The sequence below is a fragment of the Odocoileus virginianus genome, chromosome 1, assembly GCF_023699985.2.
Source record: "Odocoileus virginianus isolate 20LAN1187 ecotype Illinois chromosome 1, Ovbor_1.2, whole genome shotgun sequence".
NCBI classification, from domain to species: domain Eukaryota; kingdom Metazoa; phylum Chordata; class Mammalia; order Artiodactyla; family Cervidae; genus Odocoileus; species Odocoileus virginianus.
Genome location: NC_069674.1, coordinates 14,907,362 through 14,921,054, shown reverse-complemented (window position 1 = coordinate 14,921,054; position 13,693 = coordinate 14,907,362). Strand labels below are relative to the sequence as shown.

The 13,693-nt window shown below is 37.6% G+C and overlaps 1 protein-coding gene across 1 annotated transcript in view; it reads right to left on the bottom strand.

Moving 5' to 3' along the window:
• KDM7A (lysine demethylase 7A) overlaps positions 1-13,693 on the bottom strand; it is a 72,578-nt gene that overhangs the window by 30,657 nt on the left and 28,228 nt on the right. The window contains exons 2-3 of the mRNA XM_070464968.1: positions 8,624-8,709; positions 2,581-2,698 (exon numbers count right to left, since the gene is read on the bottom strand). Of these exons, the coding sequence (XP_070321069.1) occupies positions 2,581-2,698; positions 8,624-8,709 (204 nt within the window). The remainder of the gene's footprint in view (positions 1-2,580; positions 2,699-8,623; positions 8,710-13,693) is intronic.

The following is a 13,693-nucleotide window of genomic DNA, read 5'->3' as shown; positions in this document are numbered from 1 at the left end:
CATCAAAAGGCTCTTTAGTTCCTCTTAGTTTTCTGCCATAAGGGTGCTGTCATCTGCATATGTGAAGTTACTGATAATGTCTCCTGGAAATCTTGATTCCAGCTTGTGTTTCATCCAGCCCAACATTTCGCATCATGTACTCTGCATCGAAGTTAAATAAGCAGGGTGACAATAGTCTGCCTTGGCGCACTCCTTTCCCAATTTGGGACCAGTCTGTTTTTCCATGCCTGGTTCTAACTGTTGCTTCTTGACCTGCATATAGATTTCTCAGGAGGTAGGTCAGGTGGTCTGGTATTCCCATCTCTTTAAGAATTTTCCAGTTTTGTTGATTGTTCCCTAACCATAATCAGTGATCTCTAAAAATGGAGATATTCTCAATTTTATATTCCAAATGCTCACAGAATTGCAGCTGCTATACATTGAAAGTTAAGGGCAACATTTGCATAATAGGTTAAACACAACAGTTTCCTTTTTTACAATCAAATCTTAGCTGTCTTGATGTCATCTGTAGCCTAGCTGTCAAGGAGATAACAGGAGAAACTAGGTCCCTGAATTACTGAGCTCAGATCATCCCACCTTCTCAGAAAGAGCAGGTCAGTTTAAGGCCTTAAAATATCCAGACAGACTTTCCTTGGACAGTCATGTAAGTAGAAGGCTTAGAGCTTCTTTACCTGACTCACTGAGTTCTGTATTGCCTTTTATTTTCCCCATAAATATCCTCAAATGTTTCTTCTTCCTCAGCCTCTGAGAATTTAACAATTCCTTAAACCCAATCTAAGGGAGAATCTTAAATCTCTTGTACTCCTTCTTTAAATGTTTGGTGTTCTACTCCTCCAAAGTGATCAAAAATATATAGGTTCAAGTGCTCAAAAATATAGGTACATCATTACTTACAAAAGAGAAAAAACTGGACCCTTTACCATAGTGGGATGGTTAAGTAAACTATGGAACATATATATGGTACACACACACACATACTATTGCACACTACATAGCAGTTAAAGAGTGAGATAAATTTATGTATATATATGGAAGGCTATCTATTAAATATAACAGTAAAAAAAAGCAAGTTGCACAACATATGTGTAACATAACTGCATTTTATCTTTTAAAATTAGAAGTGTATATCCATCACACATCTGTACACATAATTGTTTTTAAAAATTATCATTTACATAAAAAAAGGATCTGGAAAAAACTTTAAGTCTTAAAATAAGGGTGGAGAAGATAACCCATTCACTTTATTTTATACATTTCTACGCTAATCCCATTGAATATGTGTGATTTAGTTAATTATTGTCACTCTGTCTTAGGAGGTTTATGGAGTTAAACAAAATAAAACCAAGACCTTTAATTAATCGTAAGTACAGTGTGGACATTTGTGAGCATTTTTGTAATCTGTATTTAACTCATTTGTGTTTAACACTTTGGCAGAGAAACCACAGGAATCACTGGGCCAAGATTTTTGACACTACTCTTTTGGGTTACAAACCTATTTAAAAAAATGAAAACTATGGCCTCGCTCCCTGAAAAAATCACATCAACAATAAATAGTTTATACAGTTTTAGGGAACTCACAAGCCTCTCTGAAGCCAGTCGAGACACACTGGCTGAAAATTTGGGCTCCAAATCAGTCAATGAAAAGAAACATTTCTCCAATGACTTTGATACTGATAAAAGAGAATATCTGAAAACAGGACCTTTAATATCACAAAAAGCACATGGAAATCACTGTGTTTCATATTTTTTTCTCTCTGTTACCTGCGGGAGCCAAAAGAAGCCGCTTATCATTCATGCTTCTGTTTAAGGGAGGGGACTGGCCAGGTATCCTCAAGATTACAAATAAAGAGCAAGGGTTTTACACTTATAGGATCTGAAATAATTCCATAATAGGCTGCAGGTGATATTGTGATTGAAATTTGAATGGTACTTCCCCTTTTTAACAAGCTTGGATGTGATCCTGTGTAAAAAGCCTATTAAGCATTATCACTTTAAATAGATGTCAGGCAGTGAGTAGGAAATGATCTAAATTAGCATGACTAAATGCTGCATAATGCTTTTGACACTCTTCTCTTGGGCCACACAACTCAAATACATTATCTTAAAAAAAAAAAAAAGAAAACCTAGTCTTGCTGCCACCAGAGGCTGAGCAAGGCTGTGAGCACTTCCGGCCAAAGTAGAGTGGAGACGGATCGGAAAACAATGTAAGGGAAAAACAGCGTGAAAACAGGAGCAGGTGAGGTAGAGAGGAAAGAGAAGCTGCAGGTGTACAACACAAGGAGTCAAGAGCCTCAGATCGATGTGCTTCAAACTTCTCAGATTGAGACCTACAGTTAAGAAACACATTTTCACACAGTAATCCAGTACACATACATATAACAAAACTTCCACGAAGCTATGCTTATTTACTATTACTTGCAATGCACCAAAATTTTCTCTTCTATTTTATCTTCAAAAAGTAAAAAGCTGGTTGAGAACAGTAATGGCTTGCAACCTGAAGCTTGAAAACGCTGCTTTAGATAATGTCACCTTATTAGGTAACATTCTTAAATGTTCTTTGGTCATAACAGGTTTCCATACCTTGGGAAGACTCGAGAACGTAGTTCCTTCACAAAAGTTCTAGTTCCAGCCTGCACTGGTTTGGAACCATCATCAATTTCTGTGTAGTCATGCCTGTGCCAGTTCCTCCTCTTTTTCACTGGATTTTGAGAAGATTGAAAGAAGAAAACATCTCTGTAACTGGTGGTACCACGTACTTTCTATCATTATAGTCTACATAATCAGAAACAATTGTTAAGTATAATAATACTCACATTTTTAAATGTATTTCTAAGGCTGAAGAAGTAAAATTTACTTTATGGAATGCTGCAACTATAGGCAGTTAACTGTGGGGTTTTTTAAATCCTTCTACTACTATTATTATTATTATTATTTTGGCCATGCCTCACAGCATGCAGGACATTAATTCCCCGATCAGGATTCGAACCTGCACCCCCTGCAATGGAACCTCAGAATCTTAACCAGTGGACCACCAAGGAAGTCTTTTAAATCTTTTTACTTCAAAAATTATTTTAAAATTAAATCAAGGAATTCAAATTAGCAGATTGAGCCTGTTATAATACCCATATTTATATATGCTATAAACCTCACTACTATTTAAAATCTGGACTGTCACTAGAACATTAGGTCATAACATGATTTTTATAGATCATCCAAATCAGTCTCTCAGGACAGGGCCTTTGATCTCACATCAGAAATCTATTTTAACAGCACAGTCACTTCTCTTTTATGTCAAGATTTATTCCCAAAATAAGCATGGTTACAATGACACAGGAACAGCATCATAATATAAGGAGGACAAGTGAGGTGACAGAATAAAGACTGTAGGGTTCATTCTAACGCTCAGATCCTGTGAGTCTATAGCTCTGGGAGGCTAAAACTTGAGTAGGCACAGCAACCACAATCAGGACACTTGGCTTTGACTCCTAGCTTAGTCACAACGTACTCTGCGCATGTATGTGCACGCTCAGTCACTTAGCTGTGTCTGATTCTTCTGCAACCCCATGAACTGTAGCCCACTAGGCTCCTCTGTCCATGGAATATTCCAGGGAAGAACACTGGAATAGGATGCCATATCCTCTGCTAGGGCATCTTCCTGACTCAGGGACTAAACCTGCATCCCCTGCACTGGCAGGCAGATTCTTCACCACTAGTGCCACCTGGGAAGCCCCTACTTACTCTGCAACATGTCTGGGTGCAGTGTCCTCGATGTGGAAATGAAGGGGCTGAGTTCTATTTTTCAGACTGTGCTGTGGAACCTTAATAAAAGGGAAGATGGAAAGAGACTGAGGTAGGAGCTCTGGACCTCATTCATTCCTCTTTTCCTCAGGGTGGAACTACCTGCACATCTTTTGCTTGGCATCCAGGTAAGATTTCAGTTTTACATCTCTTTTTTTTTTTTAATTTGAAAATCACTTTTAAGCCTAAAACTTCCATAATTGTGGGAAATGCATGTAAGCAAGTGAAAGTCATTCAGTCATGTCTGACTCTTTGTGAACCCCATGGACTATATATATAGTCCATGGAAGTCTCCAGGCCAGAATACTGGAATGGGTAGCCGTTCCCTTCTCCAGAGGATCTTCCCAACCCAGGGATTGAACCCAGGTCTCCCTCATTGCAGGCAGATTCTTTACCATCTGAACCACTAAGGAAGCCCAGGAAATGTACTGATGTCTGTAATTTACTTAGATTGAATCAAAAAATAAGATGGGCAGTGTACGGTGGGATAATTAATGGACAGATATGAGATAAACAAGTAACGTGAAAAGCTGATAAGTGGAATCTAGATGGTAGTTTTAGAGGTAATATTCTTTCAACTTTTCCTGTATATTTGAACATTTTCATAATAAAACCTTGGCAGGGGTGACAACTTTATGAGTCTAAGTTATTTCAAACCCTTCACCTTACAAAGATCATAATAATAAAATACTGCTGGATCCTCATACGGATAAGGAGAAGCCACATTTAAATAATCAACAGGGGTAGAAATTAGGTTCCTTCATATCTAAGTCTCAAACAAGATTCCCAAGTAATTTATGGCAGTCAGATCCTCAACATGGAAAAGAGTAAATCCCACTTTTAAAAAAACCTCATGGAGAAAAACTGACACTCATTAAGCAACCTCCCTAGAAAACACCATTAAGGCATCCTTCGTGTGTATGAGTGTGTATTCTTTCTTCCTTGCTTAAAATCACTTCTAGGGAATTCCCTGGCGATCCAGTGGTTAGGACTCTGTGCTTTCACTGCTGTGGGCCCTAATTCGGCCCCTGGTTGGGGAACTAAGATCCCGCAAGCCTCGCTACACAGTCAAAAAACAAAACAAAACAAAACTCAAAGGTATATGATTCAAAGGTATCTGATTCCAGGCTTTTTGCTTACATATACACAGATATATAACCCCATTTTATTTTCAGCTAGGATCATAATATTTATGCTTATCTTTACTATCATGGGCATTTTGTCCTTATTAAATGCTCAAAAACAATTTAAAGGCAGCCTAGAATTTTAAGATGTAAATGAAGATGCATCTTTAAACAAAGATGAAATTAATATTTATATACATAAGTCTGTTTCTGGCTACATACTACAAAATTGCCTCCAGAAAAGTAGTAGGTAACCTATTCTCACCAATATATATGAGCAACCTGGTCAACAGCGGGAAAGAGGGAGGAAGGGAAAAAAGAAAAAGAACTAACTGCCCATTTGAAAATTAATAATGATGCCACATTGTTTTAATTTTCATTTTGACATAACAGATTAGAATTAAAACAGATTGGGATTGGACAGCTACGGGTTCAAACTCCAGCTCCGCCAAAAAGCTACATCATAGACCTAGTAAGATCATTTTTCTCACATCAAGGTGTTACAAATATCAAAGGAGATAACATAAATCTATTAACAGTACTTCTCAGCACAGTGTCTGGGGCAACCAATAAGCTGCCAATTACTTTTCTTTCCTTTTAAATGTGTTGACTTGCAGGATGTTAATAGAAGACTACACTGTCCTGTTGGACCAACATCCTCAACACATCAAATCAGCCACTGCAAGAGTTGACTGGATTTCTCAAAGGAAGGAGGCCAGCGAAAGAATATTTTAATAGTGGTCATAGGGAAAGGAGAGAAAATTTTGCATTTGGATTGCATGTGCCTGAGGAGCACTGAGAATATATGTTTAAGTATTGGGCTGGGTTTTTTGAGACTGGGCCTCGAACAGAGTTCTTAATCCCCATTAAGAAGGAAAAGTCTAAATTCACCATATTAATGAATATTTTACTGTCCAAATGGAATCTGTAGTAAGGATTCCTGGGGAACTCTGAAAGAAACAGGAATCTTTGGTAGCAAGTAAGAGAGGCTTAAGAGCATAGAGAAAACGTCCAAAAGGGATTACCCAAACTAGGTGTGAGGGTGAGGGGTGGGGAAATGGAACGTTAAACTGGGATAAAACAGATTGCTGGATCTGTGGCATTTTTCTTATGGGTACTTAAGAGTTGGACTTTTTGCCCAGAAGACAGCCCATGCCTAATCTTATGTTATTCACAGATGAGAAGAATATGAAAGGGCAGGTAATAGTCAAGCTCCCCTCTGAAGCACTGTTATTCAAAGTGTAGCTTCATGATCTATTATGGATTGTAAAATCAATTTAATGAGCATGACAAGCTTTTAAAAAAATTAAATCGCACAGGAAAAAAGAAAATAAGAGTGCATTACATGGAGTAGTGTTTTAAATACTACATTATTCTGATTCATAATAACCTATATAACATTTCATAGAAATTAAATTCAAATTATTTCATTTGGGGGTTATTTACTTAAATACTAAACTGAAACTTACATTTCAGTTCTGTTTGTCTTCTTGATATAACAAGCCAGTATTATTTATTTCCTCCAAGAATTACACTTGGTCAATAATTACTTCAAGTTATATACTACATACTTCAGCACTACACAAAATATGAAACTTTATAAACATTTATGGGACTTCCCTGGTGGTCCAGTGGTTAAGAATCTGCCCTCCAGTACAGGGAAAATGGGTGCGATCCCTGGTTGGGGAATCAAGATCCCACATGTGTGGGGGGCAACCAAGCCCATGTGCCACAACTAGAGAGCCTGCGCTGCAATTACCGAGCCTACTCGCCACAAAGAGCATGTGGGCCACAACTAAGACCCGACGCAGCCAAGTATATAGATACGTAAGCATCTTCTTTAAATTTGTGACAATAAGTCAATTATACATGTAACAATTCAACCAACTTGCTAACCTCAAATTTTATACTGCATAACTAACAAAAAGGACAACCTATATTTTACAAAAAAATTTTCAATAATTTATATAGCTTAAATTGTTAAATCTCTTAGAAACTAGGTAAATTATTAATATTTCTAACAGAACAGGTAAGCAGTCAGTTGCTACTAAGTCGCTTTTGAAAAATCACTTGCCCATAATCAGAGAACACAATTTCTACTTTAAAAAAGTACTAGGGAAAAAACTGAATTCAGAAAAAGAGATTGTCTACATTACCCACATCTGATCCAAGTGTGTGCAAGGTATGTTCGGGAAAAGTTAGTTCTAAAATGATAAGTCTATTGTTTTCCCCTTTAGTTTTACGAACACAAAAATGATAGGATGCAGTCTAAATTTTTAAGAGAAGAAATAGTTAAAATATATTCCAAAGCCTCTTAAAAATCGCTTCTCCACTCTCATATCTGTATGATAACTAATATTCCAATATATTCTGAAGCTTTTGTAAGAGGCTAGCAACAAAGGGGACGACAGAGGATGAGATGGTTGGAAGGCATCATCGACTCAACGGACATGAGTTTGAGCAAGCTCCAGAAGATAGAAAGGACAGGGAAGCCTGGTGTGCAACAGTGCATGGGGTCGCAAAGAGTCGGACACGACTGAGCGACTGAACAACAATCTCCTTGCCTGTCTGTTGCTGGCGCACTCCAGAAGACGGGTGAGCTTCCCTGCCTATGCCCGTGCCCCTCAGAAAGGACAGTGTGGGCAGAGACTTGGTCTGGCCTCTGTCCTTGGGACAGGACAACTATGAGAAGGTTACTTCCATCACAGAGGACTGCTAGACAGGACTCTAGGCCATACTCAACAGCCAGACCTAATTCAGACAACAGAAGTAACACCTTGGCATGTCAGTGCCCTAAATTTTTCCTCCAAGTGTACTGCACATGTGCATTAAAGTCTTGTCCTATACACTGTCCCAAATAGTACTGATTATTTTCTTCTTCTTTCAGTTTTACTGGGATATAATTGACATACAGCAATGAATAAGTTTAAGTTATACAACGTAATGGTCTGACTGACATACATCATTTCATGATGACCACAGTAAGTTTAACGACTATCCATCATCTCATGTAGACACAAAATAAACAAAATAGAGAATATTTTCCCTGTAATGAGAACTCTTAGGATCCACTTTCTTAACAACTTTCACAAAGAACATACAGCAGTGCTGAATCTTATTTACATGTTGTACAGCCCTAGTACTTATTTATCTTATAGCTGGAAGTTTGTACTTTTTGATCACCTTCATCAAATCCTGCCCCCCACCCCCGACCCCTGTCTCTGGTAACCACAAATCCATTCTTTTATGAGCCTTTGTCTTTGAAACATAAATGGCCAATAACTCTGTGTTAGTTTCTAGTACACAACATAGTGATTCAGTATTTCTATACATTTCAGAATGATCACCAGTAAGTCTAGTTACAATCCTTTTTAAAAAAACATTTAAAGATAAAAACAGCCAGGATCAGAAAAAGTTTACTTTACTTTACTTCTCAAGTTGAAAGCTATGAAAAATATGTGTTTGAGTTTGGAGCTTTGCACTGGCAATTAAGAACAATAATTTTTTTCAATTAAAGCTTTGACTTGTTAACTAAGTCAGTAATTCAAACAAAAACTGTACTCTCGATTTTTCTGTACTCCAGAAAAATCTTTCTTACAGTTCTTGGTGGGTATAATAAAACTAGCCAGAGTATCATTAAGTATTGTCATGTATATATTAAGTTCTAAATTCCAATTTTGATTTAAGTTTCCAGTACTCACTCAAGGAGGAGCCATGCAGAAGTGCACAGTTGGGACAGTGATACAGGTCAATGTCGACGGCATGATGTTCTTCTACTCCAACACAGCTAAGGCAAAGAAACATAAGGCCAAGATGTAAATAAGGTAAAAATCTTTACTTAACTATAATAGATTGGTTAGAATCTAGCTAAGAAATGCACAACAATCTCACCAACACATTTTGAAGAGTACAGAAACACATGTAAGAATAAACTTTATTCTCTTCTCTGCATACTGGAGAAATGTCAACCCACTCCAGCACTCTTGCCTGGAAAATCCCACGGACGGAGGAGGCTGGCAGGCTACAGTCTATGGGGCAGCAAAGAGTCGGACACAAGTGAGCGACTTCACTTCACTTCTGCATGCTGGAGTGGGTAGCCTTTCCCTTCTTCAGGGGATCTTCCCAACCCAGGGATCGAACCCAGGTCTCCCACAGTGCAGGCGGATTCTTAACCAGCTGAGCCACCAGGGAAACCCAAGAATACTGGAGTGGGTAGCTGATCCCTTCTCCAGCGGATCTTGCCCACCCAGGAATCAAACTGGGGTCTCCTGCACTGCAGGCAGATTCTTTACCAGCTGAGCTACCAGGGAAACCCCTTTTCTCTGCATATTTGCTGAATAATTGTGGGGGAGAATATACCCAAATACATGGGCAGTGATTCACTATTAGCAGCAGTAGAGACAGCAGAAGTATAACATATTTATAACATAATAAGTATATTTTATTTTATAAATGTATATTTTATTTATAATGTTATAAATAAATATAACATAAACTGTAACACCCTCAAGCATTATGTAAATGCTACCTGCTATGGACTCAGTGTGTTTGTGTTCTTCCAAAATTCACATGCTGAAGCTGTAAACCCTGGTGTGACTATGTCTGGAGATAGGGTCTCTAAGGAAGTAATAAGGGTTCAGTGAGGTCATAAGGAGGGGGCCTTAATTCAACAGGATTACTGTCCTTTTAAGAAGCAACTCCAGAGAACTCACAAACCCTCTCTCTCTCTCCAGTCTCTTCTCTCTGCCTCCCTTTCCTGGGTAGATTAAAACACCACCTAACTGTAAAATATGGTCATCATCAGCCAGGGTGGCTAGCAAATTTGGGTAACGTCACTGACGTGGCGAGAGCACTGAGTCCTAAAAATTCTGCATTAGGTCTCATACCCCTAACTAACCAGTTAAATTAGTTTGAGGCATTGTATCTGGAATACTCTATTCCATGGAGTATACAGCAGTAGCATTTAAATAAAGACTGAGGGAACTAGGAACTTGAAAAACTATATAGTGACATCTTGAACACAGGAGTAGTTCATCAATCAAAGACCACAGCAGCTTTGCTTACTTTCTAAGAAATTTATTAGGGTAAAATTCTACATGTCTGTATTCCCCAAAAGTGTCAGAACAAAAACAGAACCACAACTAGTACCTGAAAAAGAGCCAAAGCAGCACTAACACAGAATTTGGGGGTACAGGTGATAGGTGTTACAGTGGAAGAGAAAATCAGTGAAATGGATGGTGGTCACATTACTCAGAAGGCAGCAAAGAGAATAAGATGACAGGAAACACAAACAAGAGCGTGAGAACCATGAAGGAGAGAATGAAAATGTAACCTACATTTAACCAGAGCCTCAGAAGGTAGAGAGAACAGGGGCAGAAGCAATACCATGAGCTAACAGCCACAAATTTGCAGAAATAATGAAAGACACTGATCTCCAGATTTAAGAAATCCAACACATCCCAAGCAGGATGAATAAAAAGTCAACTCACATCACAGTAAATCTGTACAAAACAAAATTTGGGTAATTTCAAAGCCATAAGAAGAAAAAAGCACAGATTACATGCAAGGATGAGAGACTTCTCAAAGAAATAATGAAAACTGGAACACATTAGAATACCTTACATGTGCTTAAAGAAACAATCTGCTAACCTAAAATATCTATTAACTGAGCATTCAATATTCAGTTAAAATGTGTTTCAAGAAGGAGGGGGAAAGAAAGAAGCTGTACAACCAAAACAGAGTTTACCCCCAGCCAACCCACAGTAAAGAAAATGCCAATGGATGTACTTCTGGCAGAAGGAAGATGGTCACAGACAGGTCTGAGATGCAAGAAAAATGGAAAAGCCAAGAAAAGTAGAGCAATATCTCTGACAGAATACGTAGGCAAATCACAATCTATGAAACATACAAGGTTTGAACTGCAGAATTAAAAAAAAATTACCTAATGAACATTTATAGAACCCTACACCCAACATCCATAGAACACACCCTTCCTCTCAAGCACACATGGACCATTCTTAACAAGCAACCACACACTGGGCCACAGTCAGTTTTGCAGGTGTGAAATCAGAAATTCTCTGGCCACAGTTCAGTTAAGAGAGAAAGCAATGACAAAAAAGGTAACTAGAAAATCTTCATGTGTTTAGAAATTAAGAAATAATATTATAAATAAGCCAAGTAAAAGGATAAATCATAACGAAACTCTAAAAATTATTTTGAGCTGAACAGTAATGAAAATGCTACATAACAAAATGTGCCAAATGCAGAACTTGCAAACAGAAATATATAACTTTAAATATATGCATTACGGGAAAAAGAGGTTAAAATTAACGAAGTAATAAAATCTACCTCAAATAGTAATAAAAAGAATAGCAAAATAAACCTTAAACACACAGACAGAAGGAAAGCTAAAAGAGCAGAATTGACTCAGAAAACAAACATACAATAGAGCACTGTAGCCAAAAATTGATTCTTTGGAAAGACTTATAAAATTGTCAATCCTCTGGCAAGCTTATGAAAAATGAGATAAAACATAAATAACCAATGGTAGGAATGAAAAGACAGAGAAAACTATAAATTCTATAGATACTAAATGTAAAAGAGGGTATTATGAATGATTTTATGCTAAAGGATTAGAAAATATAAGACAGGCAAATCTGAGTCACAAAGAAAAAATATTTGCATAGTCCTAAAATTGTTACTTATAACATTAAAAAGTTATCCCCCCCTCAAAAAATTCCCAGGCCCAGATGGGTTCACAAGAAAGTTCTAGTAAGTATTAAGGGAATAAATAATTCTAATATTACAAATTTGCACAAGCAGGTAGAAAAAAAGGACTTACTTTCTAACTCATTTTATGATAACACGACCTTGATATTAAAACTTAGAAAAGATGATACAAGAAAGAAAAACTATAAGCCACTCTCATTTGGAAATATCAAGTTTGGTATATCTCAGGAATGCAAGGTGGTTTTAACACTAAACAAAATTTAATCTGTGAAACTTGCCACATTAAACAGATTAAAAGAAAAACCCACATGACTGTTTAAAAAGGAGCAGGACAAGTATTTGGTAAAACATTTATTTCTGACTAAAATGCAAACAAAATTCCTTAGAAAATTAAGACAAGGATACTTACTAAATTTATATTACTAATACTTACTAAAGGATTCTTATAAAACTCCTAAGCAAGTAACATGAAAGTAGTCTCGGGACTTCCCAAATAAATTAATAAATTTTTAAAAAAAATCAAATTAAACATAAAAATTAAATATCCCTAGACCAAGAAAGTTATTTCAGATCTTTAAGTAGATCTAAAAGGAATGACATACGTTTCAGTCTCCTCTCTCAGAAGGAAGGATAACTTCTCCCACTCCTCAGCCCCCATTAAAAAAATTCTACAGTCACTAAGATTTCCCTGATGGCTCAGTGGGTAAAGAATCTGCCTGCAATGCAGGAGACCAGGGTTTGATTCCTGGGTCGGGAAGATCCCCTGGAGAAAGGAATGGCTACCCACACCAGTATTCTTGCCTGGAAAATTCCATGGACAGAGGAGCCTGGCAGGCTACACACAGTCCATGGGGTCACAAAGAAGTCAGACATGACTGAGTGACTAACACTTTCACTTTGCTAAGTCCCTACAGCTTTAACAGATATGTTAAGAGCAAATGCAGTGGGACACATAAGATGCAGAACTCCGAAAGCAAACTTTCTAAGACTAACTTTCAAATCTCCTTCAGTCTCTCATAAAACCTTCCTTCATATACCAATCACTCCATTTTCTCCTAATGGCAAAATGTTTCTTAGTGTTTCTTAGTGTTTCTTAGACTGTTGTGAGTGTGTGTGTGGAGGGGGTGCCTTCCTGCGGGGGTGACAATCTGACCTTTGCTGACTAGCTTCCATCTACAGAACAGCCTCAGTGCCTTTTGGTAAGTGGGACAGTGACAACTTTAGCACTTTCTGTTGTCTTAACCTTCTGAAATTGTTGCTTAGCTAGCTTTTTTGTGTGTGTGTGTGACACTTGACAAGAACAGAATTTAATTAATGACTAACCAGGATTCCCTGGGATCTGCCAAACATTCTTTTTTCTCCTCCTGGATAATGCTCCCATTTATATTCCCTCCTCTCAATGTTAGAAGAGTTGGAGGCCAAATTTTTAAAGATCTTCCTGCCAGCAGACTTCATTAGATATTCCTCTTGCTTCAAATCCTCTCCCCATTCCTCACCAAGCAATCTTACAGACTCTCCTTGGTGAAACTTCACTGGATCACCCCACAGAAAGTTCTGCAACACTTTATTCACACACATCTCCACTCGTGGATGTCTAATACTGAGCTGTTTTACATACCTTACTTCCTGACTTGAGCTCAGACTTCTCCCAGGATCACTTATAGTGACCTCTCAACATGATGATCCCAGTAAATTTTTTATGATTATTAACTGTGCTGAAAACTTATTTGAAAATCGATCCATTGTGGCAAAGTTACAAGCAAGTTAAAAAAAAAAAAATGTCCAGCTTGAATTTCTGAAGAATTTGTATAGGAACTAAAGGCAACACAATCTGTAAAAAAAAAAAGGGGGGGGGGGCGGGGTGGGCAGGGTGGGGGGTGGGAAACGATCTTTCAATGTATGAATTAGTAGATTTCTCATCTTTCCTTAGATGGTAGAAGGATGCAGTAATGAAATTCATTAATTTACAATTTTGCTTCATTGCAAGTTTTCACCTGTGTTTCAAAAGTTCACCCTGCTACCCAAAAGTAATCTTTACAATT